Raw genomic sequence first — 16,673 nt, forward strand, 5'->3', positions numbered from 1 at the left:
CTGCCCAAGGGCCAATCACAGATTACTTTTCAGCCTATTTATTTAGAAAACCCCAGACCACAGAAAATCCACGTTCAGTTTTTTTGGGTGTAATTGAGGTCATAAAATCCCCATAAAAAAACTTAAAAAACTAGAAAAAGTGCTCCTCGGAGCACAGGTCTCCGCCAGGTCAGGTAGGTATGATATGAGTGATGTCATCATGTCATCATGTGTCTCGCTAGCCAATCACATCTGGTGACAGACGGACACACACACACACACACAAAGTGAAAACATACTCTCCTCCATGCCTTCGTACAACACATTTATAGTGCAGAGACTTCAAAAAAGTCTTCAAATCTACAAGCTCTAAAACGTGACACGTCGTCTCTTTCTCGACTCCCATCGCTCAGATGAAAGAGAACTTCTCTTCAGTTCTCTCTGGCCGACCATGGCTGCCAGTTCCCACCTGACGTTGTGTGGGAGTTCAGAGCGCTGCAGACCGTCGTACTGGATAACCGCTAGCTTACACAAGGTCTTCAGACTTGGACTTAAGTCTAGGATGTCCAGGGAATTGCTGTTGTTGTAATTATGTCCTCCAAAGAGGAATACACGATCTCCCGCCATGTGGGACGTCCCAAACGTCCCACATCTCCCCTTGGGCTCACATTTCCTCAAGGAGCCGGTTTCTTGATCGAGTTTCCATAGATCACGTTCACAGGGTCCGTCGCGCGGGTTCCAACCAAGAAAAACCGGTCCGCCGTCCGGTTTGCAACCAGGTATGTACAGCTCTCCATTGTAGGCAAAGGGTGAACAAAGCCAATGTCTGTCTAGAGGAAGCTGTTTAGAAGGGATGTCCAGCCAGCAGTCGGTCTCTGTGTCAAACGCCCTGATAGTGTAGTGGTACGTCCTCACTATTACAAACATCTTTCTCCCGACGATGGTGGCAGAGTGGTGACCTTGTGAAGCAGGCGGGGGAGTGCCTCTGGTGTTGATTAAAGACCAGACCATCGTGGCGGTGTCCAACTTGTAGATGTCATTATAAAATCCAGTTACACACTGCGGCTTGTATCCTCCATAAATGTACATGACCTTCCCCAAGACGCAGGCCGAGTGGTTGTGCCTCCCCTTTGGAGCGGCCCCGGACGTCCTCGGCTTGAACCATCTGTGGGTGTCCACGTCAAACGCATGCAGCACGTTGCAGTGCTTTGATGATTTGTGCTTATTCCCGCCCCAGACGTAGACGACGGCTTCTACCAGCACGGCCGTGTGGCCTCTGTGTGTGATGAAGTGACTCCTAGGGGGGCGCTCTCCTCTCCCGGGTGTCACTGGAGTCACCTTCGTCCAGCATAAAGTCACTGTGTCGAAGACGTTCACGTCCACGTGGTCCTTGCAGCAGCTCTCCAACTCACAGTGCACGTCAAAGTAGTACAGTTTGTGGCCGACGGCTACAGCGGCACAACTAACCGTTGGAACTCTTGACTGCTTTCTGGCCACTGTCCAGCGAAACATCTGCCTGTCTCTGTCTGTCCCTCTATCTCTGACTCTGTCTCTGTCTCTCTCTGCTGTGTCTCTGCTGTGTCTCTGTCTCTCTCGTATATCTGTCTCCGTCCCTCTACAGCTCTGGTGTGACGTCCTTCAACATCGTCTATATAAGGCTGACCATAGCTGTGGTGTGACGTCACACGCAACACAAACCGATACCCTGAGAGCTACTTTTAAAAGGAAATTCCGGATACTTTATTATTATTATTTCATTGCAATTGTGTCTTATTTGTTTGTATTGTCCTTTGTTTTAATGGTACAATGAGATACCAGGGTTGTGGCTCTTTCGGAGCGGGATCTTTGGGGGGGTGGGAGGGGTAACATACATTCACTGTTTTTGTATGCCTTTTGTCATAGACCTGTATGTTAAAATATAAAATAAAAAAACCTTGAAAAAAAAAGAAAAGGAAATTCCGGGGTGAACAATCTCCAACAAATAGCAGATCACGATGCGTTGTGAGCTTGACGATCTGCTCTTTTTGGCCGGACACACACGCACACAAAGTGAAAACATACTCTCCTCCATGCCTTCGGCCTGGCGGAGACAATAAAAGAAGTGAAAATGAATGTCATAGAACCTTTAACGGGTGCCTGATTGCCCGGGGTAAGTAAGTTAAAAAAAAACACAAAAACTGTAGCAAGTGAAACCTGTCTTGACCTAATCTGAGTTCCCAGAAGTTTTCGCCAGCTCTCGCATACAAACGGGAGCGGCGAGGAACTTCTGGGCCAAAGCCCTGGTATTTCTGGGCGGGATGTAACTTACGCTCAGAATCTGAGCGGACACGCCTCTTACCGGTCTACTCGTCTAAAAAGTCCGACGAGAGGCAAACAGCAGTACACAACAATGGCGGCCGCAATTTCTCAAGGGGAAATTGCTTCCCGTCGCTCCTATTTACATGTAAGACCCACTGCATGTGGATCCCGCCCCCTTTTCTTCATTGGCTGTTGATTTGAATCAGAAATCAGTGGCCGCGCCCCTGCTGTCCAGGCTTTGAGCCGAAGCCTCCCAGACTAGTCTTGACCTGCCTGCCTGAACCAATTTGTTTTCAATCTCGATGTCTTCATCAGTTGTGGGCTGCCGCTCTCTGCCTTTTCTGAACCTATGTCTGAGTAGGGCTCCAAAGTAGACTGCCACCAGAAGTGTAGCTGTTAGCATTTCGCCTGTTTGCATTGGTGTGAGTGCATAATGATCTTTAGGTTTGTCTCTCCCTGTTGCATGATGTTCATCATCAGTGCATGTTTACATTGATGAAATGCGATCCTGTTCTTCAAAGCGTCCTCAAGAGACGAGTCATATTAAATTAAATCAATAATAACTAATAACTTTTTTTAAATCGGTTGAATTGCCCCTCACGTGGCGTGCACCACGTTTGCTACATTTCATTTGGTCAGGTTGTTTGCGAGGAGGATACAGCTCTCGCTCGAGCACACACACAAACTCGTCGAGAAGCTCGTCGATGTGAAGCGTTGCTAGCTTGTAGATCTGCACGATCTCAGATTGACGATGTCATTTGCAGGCAACAGTATACAGCACCAGTGCTTCCAGTGGAGTTAGTGTGGCGCCCTGCTGAGCATACTGATATGAAACGACGTTTTGAGCTTGTCCATCTGCTATTTTTGCTACTTTTGAATTTGAATCCTAAAGTCTAACGGTTTTGGACATATTTTGGACACCCAACAGAGACGATATATTGCAAAGTGCATCAGAGTACAAGCATATGTGCTCTCTGTGTGTGGATACCGGCCTGATTCTCTGTAGCATCTCCGATCCATCGCTCTGCATCAGTATTCCTCCACCAGCTCCATCAATTAAATCCACATAGCAGCAGTCCTTGCTCCTCCTTGGAAAAGTTTATTATAGTTTGGCATCGGCCTGAAGTAATAACACACACACTAAAAGGGTATACAGGGGTCAAAGTCTGACTGTTGGGATAGTGTTCCAAACGTCTTATGGTCATACTTATGTAATTTATTATGTGATTCTCATAATTATTGTAATTAATTATTTTAAAAGGGCACACCAGTTGTTGGTTAACCAAAGATTTGTGCAACGCACGTTGAGGAAGCCTTTAGGTTTACAGCCGAAATGACCCCCCCCCCAAAAAAAAAGTGTTGTCCTTTAGCATTTGAAAGTATTTTCTTCTAATGAGGGATACAGCAGCACCCACTTCAATGTTATTAACATTCCTCTCACCTGCCACCAGTGTTGCCATGTCTGCTTATTATAAGCGACTTTGGGCTTGTTTTTCTGTAAAGTTGCTTGTAGATATTGGTACTGTAGTTGCTGGTTGCGTTTTTTTGGGCTTGTTTCTAAAGTGTAGTTATTTGGGCTTGCTTCCAAAAAATTTTTTTTATATTGTTTAAACCAGTTCTCAAACATTTGCATGTCAAGGACGATCAAATTAATGCATTTCTTCGCAGACCTCATTTGATTTTCTTTTGTTCAAATATATTCCAAATATTTCACTTCAAGATCTTTTTGATAATAGCAGATGTACAAGCTCACAACGCATGCATCATGACATGTTGTGAGCTTGTAGATCGGCTATTTTCAAATGTACTGTATACTGGTTTAAAGTGCTCATGTAGCCTAGTCGCTTCTTTTGGGCTTGTTTTCATAGACCTGGCTGCTTATTTCTCTTCAAACATCCAGCAACAGTGCCTGCCATCAGTCCATCTCTGGCAAGTGGCAACCTAAGGTTGATTGGCCGGGAGTGACTGCGGCCCACTGGTGTATGTGATGGATGCTGAGTCACTCTGAGTCACTCTTAACCACTTAAACCCTCTATTCTAATAGTGAAACGGTCTGCTGTTGTTTCCAGTGTTGTCATGTCCGCTTATTATAAGCGACTTAGGGCTTTTTTCTCCTGTAAAGTCGGTTGTAAATATTGGTGGTTGTGGGTTTTTTTTGGGCTTGTTTCTAAAGTGTAGTTGCTTATTTTGGGCGTGCTTCCAATTTTTTCAATTATTTATTCCAGTGGTTCTCAAATATTTTCATGTCATTTGTCCACTGACCCCCATCTGAAAATATTTTGTGCCAGGGAGCCCCCCGTACTAGATTTGTGTTTCAGGGTTATGTTTCAGAAATCTTCCCAAATATTCCACATTTTATTTCAAGATTTTTTTTTTATTCCTCAAGCTCACAACACGTCACAAGTTCACAACACGTCGCATCGCGACGCGTTGTGAGCTTGTAGATCGGCTATTTTCAAATAGCCGATGTATACAGTACTGTATATAGGTTTAAAGTGCTCATGTGGCTACTTCGCTTCTTTTGGGCTTGTTTTCCTAGACCTCACTGCTTTTTTCTCTCACAAAATCTGGCAACACTGGTTGTTTGTTTCTACACCCGAACCTCTTCACCAGAAATAGCAATAGACCTACAAGCGTTGTGACTTGTTGTGAGCATTGTAGATCGGCTACTTCTGGCTAAATGTTGAATGTTCCGCCAGAATAGGGGTGGCGTTTGGGTTCAAGTGCTTTAATGTGCATTCTGTTTCAGCCAGAGAGATTTCTCACCCCAGTGCAAAAGAGAACGGTCCATTAAGACAGTGAGTTATGATGGAGAGACGGAACGATTAATTATTCAAGAGGCGCCTGCCTCCGAGGCTGGAGCACGGCCTTATTGACAGTAAAAAATGTTATTGTCCTATGTAATTATGTTACTTCTGTACCATCTACCGGTGCACACTGCAGGCTAAGAGGTTTTCCTTTCAGTTTCACTAATTGGGGCTTCAATGGCTTACATTTCATTGGCTTGAAAATTCTAGTGAATATGTCGCATAATTACACCAATAAAAGTATATTTGCGGTGACAGTGAGTTTATTATGGGATGGGATTTGTATTTGGTGTTATTTGACTTTGTGCAGCCATGCCAGGGATTTGTACTGTATTTGTTTCATTTTTACTTTAACTTTTTTCATTTGATCCCCAAATTCGTCGTCTTTGTCACTGCTATACTGTTGGTCTGGGAAGGGTGTAGAGTCGAAAGACATCCACATGTTTCCTCCAATACATGGAGTCTCCAGCTGCTTTTTTTTCACCTGACGTGAGGAGTTTCCCCAGTATGGGCGTATATCGCAAGTTCGAGTCCCGATCCCGACGGCCTTTGCTGCGTGTCACTCCCCATCTCTCTCCCATTTCCTGTCGGTCTACTGTCCTATCAGCATAAAAGCCAAAAAAATTATCTTAAAAAAAAAGTCCTGGTATAAAATATTTTCAGATAAGGGTCCATGGATAAAAACATATTAATTTTGGGGGTCCTTAACATGACAATGTTTGATAACCACTGGTTTAAACAACATTCAGGAAGCCAGCCCAAATAAGCAACTACACTTTAGAAACCAGCCCAAAAAAAAATGACCCCTGAAAAAAAAAATGACCACAAACTAGCCCCAAGTCTTAACCTACCCCCCCCCCCTCCTCCTCGAACTGTTTATTGTACATATTTCTTGTTTTTCATACCAGTAACCTGTAAACTGATTGTATGACTTTCTGAATAGTAGTGTATATGTGTCTGTCTTCTTAACTCATTGAGTGCCATTGACGTGTTTCACGTGTTTTACCGCTATGGCGCAACGTGCCAATGACGTGTTTGACGTGTTTTGATTTATTTATTTATTTTAACGTTCAGAACCCAAGATATCATCATTTGAAGATTTGCTGCTCCATTCACTTCTTGTTTAACTTGAGCACTTTTTTTTTACTATGTATTTTTCAATGTTATTATGTTATTTTCAAAAAGCAGACAATTAATGTCAACAAGGTCCAATGACCTCGTTGACATTTGTGAAACCACACAGTGCAACCCTCAGTGATTAGCACCCATCAGGGGATTGATTTGAGTGCACAGGGATCTCATTTTAAATAAGCCTTTGTGCTTTTATGAGCGATCCAGTTTAGAGGACCTTTTGTATCGTGAATTGTACTTCCATGTACTATTTCCGTGTCTTTCTAAATAAAGTATTCAATCAATCAAAAACCCAATCCGCAACCACCAATATTTACAAGCGACATTACAGAAAAACAAGCCCAAAGTCGCTTATAATAAGCAGACTTGGTCTCTGTGCCCTGCATCACTAATGTACTCTTTTGTTGTTTTTCCTATACCACTGTTGATTTGTTACTGAACTCCTTGCTCATCCTGTCTCCTCAGGGGCTTTCTACTCGTACACGCAGGGGCCGGCAGCTGACGAGCTAGACGTGACGGTAGATGTGAAGCTGTACAGTCACCGATGGAAGAGATGGCTGTCCCCAGAACCACGCAACATGGACAGCAACCGGGCCAGCCCGGACCCGGACCAGGAACCGGACCAGGACCCAGAGGACCTGGAGGAACCGGAGGGCTTCCCAGGTCTGCTCTCTGCTGAGGACACACAGGACAACAGCTCCCAGATAGAGGTAGCCTATGGCTTTGATTCCAGTGTTGGAAGGTTTTGTATGGGGGGTCGCTGGCGCAAAATATTTCCAGATGAAAGGGTCTGCGGACAAATACATATTAATCTGGGGGTCCTTGGAAATGTTTGAGAACCACTGGTTTTAGAACCACTGGTTTAAACAACATTAGGAAACGAGCCTAAGTAAGCAACTACACTTTAGAAACAAGCCCAAAAAAACGCAACCCGCAATTACCAATATTTAAGCAACTTTACAGAAAAACAAGTCCAAAGTCGCTTATAATAATTGGACATGGCAACACTGCTTGATTCGTGTCACTCGAGTTTCCAGTTGTCTCATTACATCATGATGGCATGGCTGCAAGCTCCTCCCCCCAAAAAAACTAAATTCTATGAACAGCAACACAATCAATAAACTCCAATCCCCATTTAAATCCTGAGTCGTACCTAAAATACTAACACGGATCCTTGCCACTATAAATCTTTCTGTTTAGTAATTAACAAGAGGTCCAGGGGGGACGTTTTAGGATAAATATTTCATATCAAATTAAGCCAACCCCCCCAGGTGTTCCTCCACCTACGGTAAGAGACTGGTTCCTGTTAAGCCGACCTCAGACAGAGCAGAAGAGGAAATGAACTCAGACCCCCCCCCCCACACACACACACACACACACACACACACACACACACACACACACACACACACACACACACATGCACAATTCAGCGGGGATGATGGATCTCCTGGAGATTAATCACTGGGCTCTGTCTGCGTGTGTGTGTGTGTGTGTGTGTGTGTGTGTGTGTGTGTGTGTGTGGCTATGTAAATGAAAGGCAAAGCCCGTGTCCCTTGTTCTGGTGCCTGGCCGGGCGCACCGCACCGCGGCGAGGAGTTTTGTCATAATGATGGCGGCTCCCTGGGCCTCAGACAGCTCGTTAAGTCTCCCCGTGCCTTCTAATCATCTCAGGTTCAACAGCCCAGCATCGCTCAGCATGGGAGGGGAGGGGAGCTTTGATCGTCAGCTGTAAAACATGCACTCGCAACGCGCACAAGTGTGCAAGTCCCCTTACAAACACACACACACAGGCACAAACTGCCCCAAACATTGCACCCACACACAAACGTGTGCAAGCACCCCCACAGCATGACACACACGCACACACGTACACACACATACACACACGTACACCATCATAAACACAATAAACAAGACCTCTCCCTGGTTGTTTTCCTCCTTTTGGGCTCATTTGCTGTTGCAGAACGGAAGAGGTGGTCTGCAGCACAAACAAGCTGTCATTGCTCCTGTCATTATCTACCACCCCCACCCCCCACAAATACACACAAACAACCTCATACCCCTCTAGCCAACGTTCGTTTACCTTTTTGTTGACAAGAAAAATGCTTTCATATTGAGAAGGTGGTAACAGTAAACAGGAGAGATAATGACTTCATCCCCTGCGCCATGTAAGCTATGACGGTACTGTTGAATGATGATGGAGGGATAATAGGGAAGGAGATAGGAGGAATGAGTGTCCACTATGGAGGATCAATCTTTGGCATTTTTGTGCTTTATTTCAGGTAGGTCAGTGTAGAGCATTGGTTCTCAAACATTTCCAGGTTAAGGACCCTCAAATTGATTTGCATTTGGCCGCGGACCCCCATTTGAACAGATGTTGTGCCAGGGACCCCCATACAAGATTTGTGTTGTTAAAATGTTTCAAAAATGCAGATTTTGATCGGCAATTTTTTCATAGCTGATATATATAGGGTTAAAAGGGTTAAACAGATGTTCATGCTATATTAACACATTTTGCTGGGAACCCCCTCAAAGACCCCTTGAGGTCCCTGGACCCCACTTTGAGAACCACTGGTGTAGAGAAAGAGGAAACCAAGGGCAGAGAGAGAGAAAGAGGAGAGACGTGATGTGAGGTCGGATTCAAATGCTGGTCCTTGAGCTCACAAGGAGCATATAGGCTGTGCACTAACTGTCTGGGACACTATAGGCTCAGCCAGTTAGGCACCATCGCTGCTTAAAATGCCAGTGTGTCATCTCTGAACCATTTGAACTTGAACTACAGCACCACTGCAACTCCCATAAATCAGCCCACCACTTCAAAACAACACTCACCGTGACCTTTCTCCGGTCTTGCGGCCGTGCTTATTTTTTTCGCTTCAAGGGGAGACAGTGTTTGGGTTAGCTGGTGCCATAACACAAGTGTTGGCAACAATAGTTTTCCCCACACCTCCGCCATGCAGGTTCCAAACAGTGGCCACGATGACGCAGACTCTCAGACGCCAGCCCTTGAGTCACGTGCCTATCTTAGTTTGACCCAAATTAAAACAACCTGCCACTATAGTCTGTGAGGTCGGCAAGGTGTCCTCAGGTAAACCGACAGAATAATAGTCCTCCCATGAGGACAAAGACGGAGGGGGGAAAGAGCTGGTATGCCCTGGATGTAAGCGAGGTTTCATAACCATTTGTTACTGCAACCGCAGGCAAGTCTGGACATGCCACAAACTAAGTGACTTGTGACAGTGATCTATTCTCTGGTGTTGTTTTGTTGTTTGCTATCTGCTGAAGCATTGATTTCTGCATGTGGTTCTTGATGCCTGTCTGGTTGTGTCATTTCCAAAGTCCAAATTCTTTATCGGAGGCATTAGACTGAGGCAGTCATTGGACAATAGGCACGCGATAAGATGTGATATGCACACTCATACATACAAACTACTACTGCCTTGTAGTTGTCAAATAATTTCGATTATAACTCAGTTTCACACCTTGCTGTGAACCATGTACTTACTTCATGCGTAAGATCATCGCATCAGACCGTTTAGAAATATATTACTTGTCGTGTTTCTTTGGAATTGATGGTGTACATTTGGCAGTGGATAATAAATCAGAGTGCACAAACATGTTTACACCTGGCTTTTCACATAATTCATTCATTTGTCATGTCACAGGATGTCCAGGTGCTTTCTCATACGGCCATATAAAAGTCAGTTTGGTGATATACAGTAACACTGTGTGTGTGTGTGTGTGTGTGTGTGTGTGTGTGTGTGTGTGTGTGTGTGTGTGTGTGTGTGTGTGTGTGTGTGTGTGTGTGTGTGTGTGTGTGTGTGTGTGTGTGTGTGTGTGTGTGTGTGTGTGTGTGTGTGTGTGTGTGTGTGTGTGTGTGTGTGTGTGTGTTCACATATTTATTCCACAATGACTGTTGTTAGTGTATAGCTTGCCTTGATGTATGGCATTATGGGTGTGGTTCGTAGTTAAGTGTTGTTATTTGATATGTTCAGCTGTACTCAGGTTCTTACTACCAGTGATGGAAGAAGTTCTCAATTTTTTTACTTAAGTAAAAGTATCAATACCCTATTGTATAAATAGTCTGTTACAAGTACAAGTCCGGTACAAGTACTCATTATGCAGAATGGTCCGTTTCACAAGGTATCATATGTAAAATCCTTTGAAAATAGCAGATCTACTAGCTCACAACGCGTCACGATTTGTGAGCTTGTAGATTGGCTATTTTCAAATGGCCAAAGTTTAAATAAGGCTGAAGTGTTTAATGTATATTTTATAATACTAATTCAAATCTACAAAGTAACTCGTAACTAAAGTGTTCAAATAATTGTTGTGGAGTAAAAAAGTATAATATTTGACTCTGAGATGTAGTGGAGTAGAAGTTAAAGCATTGAAAATTGGAAATACTCCAGTAAAGTAAAAATAACTCAAAATTGTACTTAAGTACAGTACTTGAGTAAATGTACTTAGTTACTTTCCACCAGTGGTGTGGTTTGTAGTTAAGTGTATTTGATATGTTCAGCTGTACTCAGGTTCTTAGTATTGCCTACTGCAGCCCTGTATGTGTCTGTTCAGGAGGTTGGCAATGAGCTTGATGCTTCAAAATGTTCTCTCTCGGGTTCTGTTTGTTTACTCATACAGGAGGGAAATTAAGGCAGAGAGACAGTGAGCTGCTAAGTTCCATGAATTCCATTACTTCATGTTGATTCCCTGAGGTGCGTTTATCCCTGCCTCCCAGTCCGTGTTGCAAAACCTGAATATAATTAATTTGGAAGTTTGTTTTTTCTTTTCTTTCTTTCTGTTTGTTTTGTGGTTCAGTTTCATCATGTTCATTGGGCCAGTGGTTCCCAAACTGGGGATCGGGGTCCCCAAATTATTTTGGGGGGTCCCCAGATGATTAGCTTAATGTGCAACATTGTTTTCTCACTCAACAGTAAACAAACCAACATACAGTACACAGGGTAGCCTATCTACACATTTCTAAAGTGACAATTTAACGAGTTTTAAGACCTTTTTAATACCAAATTGTCAAATATTACTAAGAAAGAGGCAAACATTGTGAAAATGGCCGATCTACAAGCTCACAACGCCTCGCAGTGTGAGGCGTTGTGAGCTTGTAGTTTGGCTATTTTCACTATTTATCTGTGGAACCGAGTCAAACTAAATGTAGTTCAAATATGATTATTTTGGGGGGTCGCGGCCTGAAAAGTTTGGGAACCCTTGCATTGGGCAATAGTGAGGGAGATCTTCAATGAGGGAGATCTTCCTTGGAAAGAGGTGTATTTTCGTACTGTAGACTGTATCGCACGTGACTTACGCCCTCTCTCATGATTGACCCCCCTAGCTGTGAGTGTATATGGTTTATTCGCTCTGCCTCAGCCCAAAGGCTTTCTTAAGCCCATTTCCCACTGGACAAAAAAACCCAACTAACATCTGGCTTTTCTCTTTAATGGGAAAGGTTACAATCGGCATTCATTCCTGGGAAAAAATGTCTGTGTGCAGTAGGCAAGGGTATTTGTTGGCTGCGGCTCGAATCAGCAGTGATGGAAACATGACACCCAGATAGAGACACTAGGAGTGTAACGGTTCTCGGTTTAATATTGAACGTACAGTTCGCGGTCCTCCGTGCAATACGGACTTCGGTTTTGCAATAACATTTTGCACTGCTACTTTACACACATTTCTTACTGCCGAAATAGCACTGTGCCTGTGTCACTGGAGGAAACCCCTCCCGGCGGCCGCGAGGTAATCCAACCGCGTTGCTCACTAAAAATAGCCGATCTAGAAGCATCATTGCGATACTTCTACATTGTGAGCGTGTAGATCTGCAGTTTTTGTTTTTGTCATTTTCTTAAAAAGAAAATGCATTCACCTGGTGTTTTCATCAGGATGAGGGACAATAATTTTAGCACTTACCTAATGGCTAGTGACTAGAGATATTTGTCGAGACTCTGGACAACCCTGGTCAAGCCTGGACGTCTGGTCACGGTAGTTGCAGTGCACGATCAGGATGACGAGAGGGGTCATTGGGTGTGACCAGATGTGAGCTACACAGCTGTGCAGAGACCTCATTCTGAAGAAGGCTGATTGCATCCTCAGTGAACCCGATCGCCCTCTACACAACAGGTTCCAACTGAGCTATCGGAGCAAAGGAAGGATTCTGCAACAGGAAAATAAGAACAGCCATGTTTATTGGCAAGTCGTTTGTTCCTTCAGAAATTAGACTTTTAAATGAGAGGGACAGTACTAAACGTAGGATGTGATGGATAGTATTGTGATCAGGGCCAGTGTTGTGCATGTGCAATATGTTTGTACGTGTGCGTGCGTGCGACGTGCGTGCGTGTGTGCATGCAGGTATGAGAGTGTGAGTATGTGTGTGAGTGTTAGAAGGCTGGAAGGGGGTGGACTGTACTTGTAGTTATTAGTATTTTATGATTGTTTTGTTTTGTGTACCTTCTTCCTACACTATAATAAAGTTGACCTTACCCTACCTTTGAATAATTACTGCATGGCTACATTCAAAGTACCCTCAAAACACCATACTTTAACACTGAGGTACAGTAGTAGAGGGGTAGACAATATCTGTTCGATTTGTGTTATTTGCAACGTTTAGATAGGTGGATAGGTAGAGATTGAGTACCCAACAGCAACGGTCAAATGTAGCTGAAGCAATGACGGTAAATGGTGACAGTAAAGTGATCAGGTTGTAACAGCAATTTATTTCCACTTTTCCAATGGTCCTGTACATTGCACTTTACTTCACAGGTAGGCTAAGGGAGTGATCCTACGCAGTAGACATAGAAACAGGTGGATGTCCAGTCGGTATAGCCATTTTGGTTGTATTTATTGAGGTTGCAGTTGCCATGTAATGAACATACAGTACCAGTCGTAGCTGTGATTCTCTGTTTTTGTCTGTGGCTCATGGTCTGTTGCTCTGTCTCTATCTGGTAAGAACTGTTTGGCTCCCCACTGTCCCAGTACCTGTGTCCAGTGATGGAAGAGGTACAACTCACATGTTTTACTTAAGAAAAAGTATCAGTCTCGTACTCAAAATGTACTTGAGTAAAAGTACAAAAGTATCGGCATCAAAATATACTTAAAGTACCAAAAGTTAAAGTATTGAAAATTGTAAATACTGAAGAAAGTAAAAAATACCTCAACATTTTCTTAAGTAGGCCTACAGTACTTGAGTACATGTACTTAGTTAGTTGACACCACTGCCTGTGTCCTGCTAATTACTGCACCTGTGACCCTATATATATCGACCCAATTGTTGTCCATCTAAAGCCCGCCACCAAGTCGCAATAATACCACTACAAAATAGCAAATAGTATGCCAACCTCATAAATGGCTCCTACACAGGTAATAATTATAATACTTCACAATATGCTTTCAGAAGAGGATGCTTTTATGGTGCTGGATGCTAGCACAGCAGGTGCGCATTGCATCTGTAGTTTCAAGTTTCACCGCATACCCCACCCAGCAACAACAACACCAAACTGCTCCTAGCTAAGCGATGAATAATGGATCACAGGCATTATCGGCCGATGAAGAGATGTACGCATGAGTGATTGCTTCCTTTTAATGCTTCCGTGCACCAGTCAGTGGGAGGATTTATTTGTGCTTTTGTGTGCGTGTTCGCATGCGTGTGTGTGTGCGTGCGTGGGTTATTTTCTTTCCACATTTTGCATTATTTATTGAAAGCTAAAATCCAGCGAGTAGAGTCATGGAATAGCTATTATCCACAGATAAAGACAAATGTGAATGGGTGGATAAATAGTGTTCAGAGCAACTTTCTGTACAAATATTTTCATTTCTGGTTTCTTTGGCAAAGGTTATTGTCCACACCTATGGCACCTTTCCACTGCAGTGTACCGGTTCAACTCGACTTGATTCTACTTGACTCTACTCCAGTGAATCCCAATCTTTTCTGTAACAGGGCCCACTTCTCGAAAGCGTCCGCAGCTGACCCACTTAAGTGGTCGGATGGGTGGACCACGTTTTGCCAGTTATTTGGCAAAACACTAAGACAATATCCGTACCCCGGCCCATAGGTTGGGAATCGCTACTCTACTCGCTTTTGGTACCATGTTCTTCATTGTCCACTGCAGGTACAGTAGTACCCCCTCAATGTAGCTGGTCATCATAGCAATGTCCAACCCTCTGCGTTTTAGCGTGATAAAAGAACATTGTTGGCTTGTCTGAAAACAATCTCTATTCTTCCTTTTATAGTTTTGTTTAACATTTTAGGCAAGAAATAGGCAATGCAGTTGCTCAATATTGATTCATTTCATATTTACAATGGCTACTTTAAAGGTTTGTAAACATTATGCAGGAGTTTCCATGCAATATAGGGGAGTCGTGGACCCTAGTGATGATTGTTTCTGACCAATCAGGAGTCTGCTGTGTTTTCACGTCACCTTTTTGGTATTGCCTCAGCTATCTTGGAACCTCAGTGAAGGGGATACTTAAATAAAATGGGCTCAGGTACTATATTCCACAACTTTTGCCCAAAGGAAAACCAAAAAAGCAGAGTAATAGTCCAGTCGAGTTGAGCTGGTACCATGGCATGCAGTGTAAAAGTGCCGTAAGTTAATTTCAGCCACAGGATTCCTACGTAATACCAGCTCCGGGAATCATTTCCAAGTTACCGTTCTTTCATTTTACAGAAAGGTCCCCCCGATAAACTAATAATGTTACAAAGAAATGAATGTTGTTTTCTCCTGGAAGATGGAGCCATTCAGAAATGAAAACATTTCTGAAGGCGTGGAGATATTCAGGCCTTGCCCGTAATGCAATATTGATGCGAAAGCCAGTGCAAAGTGAATGCCTCGGACAGAAACGGGAATGAGTCTGGGATTGGTTTGTGTGCTGAATGCATTTTTTCGTTTTTGTGCTCTTGGCATTCAGATCCGTACACAATGGGCCTCCAATAAGGGTGTAACTGGCCCTTATTGACAGCAATATGTGCTCTCTCTCCTTTTCCCCCGGCTGCTTGATGTAGAGGTGTATGACAGACAGACAGGATGCCGGATCACTCTGGTGTTTGACAGCCAAGGCTACAGTCCTCCTCTCCCTCCTTCATCATGTAGCCATCCATCTTCCAGGCACCTCCTTTAAGCATTCATCTCAGGCACCGTGCTGCTCTCCTTCAGTAGAGCCTGTGGTGTGGGTTGTCTGGAATTCAGGCAGTTAAATTAGCGCGTGTGTGCGTGCACGCCAGTGGTGTAAAGGAACTAAGTACATTTACTCAAGTACTGCACTTAAGTGCACTTTTGAGGATTTTGTACTTTACTGGAGTGTTTCCAATGTTCTATAGTTTTACTTCTACTCCACTGCATCTCAGAGGCAAATATTGTACTTTTTACTCCACTACAATTTAAATACTTTAGTTACTAGTTACTTTGTAGATTTTGATTATTATTACGAAACATACATAAACCACTTCAGCCCTATGTATACTTAGGCTTAGGCTATAGCAGATCTACAAGCTCACAACGCGTCGCTTTGCGACATGTTGTGCACTTGTAGAACGGCTATTTTCAAAGCATTTTTTTTACATTTGGAAACTTGTGAAATGGGTCATTCTGCATAATGAGTACTTTTCAGTACTTAAGTATATTTCAATGCGAATACTTTTGTACTTTTACCCAAATAAATTTTGAATACCGGACTTTTATTTGTAACGGGGGTATTTCTACATTGTGGTATTGGTACGTTTTCTTTAAGTACAAAATGTGAGTATTTCTTCCACCACTGGTGCACGCGTACGTGTGAGCCCATGTGCGAGAACATCTGCCTGCCTGTACTGTAGCCCTAATATCTCACATGGTCAGGGGGGGAGGGGGGGGTTCTCCCATGGCTGAGTGGTAGATGTATGGTTTCTCATGTGGGAGACCCCGGAGACCAGGGTTCAAATTTAGGTGGTCACATTACATTTACTGTGTCTGTGTGTATGTGTGTGTGTGTGTGTGTGTGTGTGTGTGTGTGTGTGTGTGTATGTGTGTATGTGTGTATGTGTGTATGTGTGTATGTGTGTATGTGTGTATGTGTATGTGTATGTGTATGTGTGTGTGTGTGTGTGTGTGTGTGTGTCTCAATGCCCTTTGCTCTGTCTTGGCACCCCCCCCCCCCCCCATTGTTTATGTCTCCCCCATACACTCGGCTGGATGATGGAATCTTGCCCACCCTTCCAGTCACTCTTCCCCAGGGAACCAGAGGAGAAATCTGGGGAAAGAAGAGGCAGCTGGTCCTCCCTCTCACCTCCACAGACTCCCATTCTCCCCCAGAACCACTTATAAGCCAAAACATCTTGTGCTCATTAGTGCAAAACTAATCAGACTTGGATTTGTGTCTAGTCATTTAAACCAGCGCCCTTGTTTTCTACCTACAAAGTATGTGCCGACTTGCGGCTGCCTTTAGGCTGTTTTTTAACTCTAACAAGAGCTAACAAGA

At 43.7% G+C, this 16,673-nt stretch overlaps 1 protein-coding gene across 1 annotated transcript in view; it reads left to right on the plus strand.

Annotated features, from left to right (window-relative positions):
- The window catches only part of plxdc2b (plexin domain containing 2b), a 130,754-nt gene that overhangs the window by 51,873 nt on the left and 62,208 nt on the right, over nucleotides 1-16,673 (plus strand). The window contains exon 2 of the mRNA XM_080418021.1: nucleotides 6,681-6,925. Coding sequence (XP_080274147.1) covers nucleotides 6,681-6,925 — 245 coding nt within the window. The remainder of the gene's footprint in view (nucleotides 1-6,680; nucleotides 6,926-16,673) is intronic.

Source organism: Gymnoscopelus braueri (genome assembly GCF_963280865.1).
Source record: "Gymnoscopelus braueri genome assembly, chromosome: 21".
NCBI classification, from domain to species: domain Eukaryota; kingdom Metazoa; phylum Chordata; class Actinopteri; order Myctophiformes; family Myctophidae; genus Gymnoscopelus; species Gymnoscopelus braueri.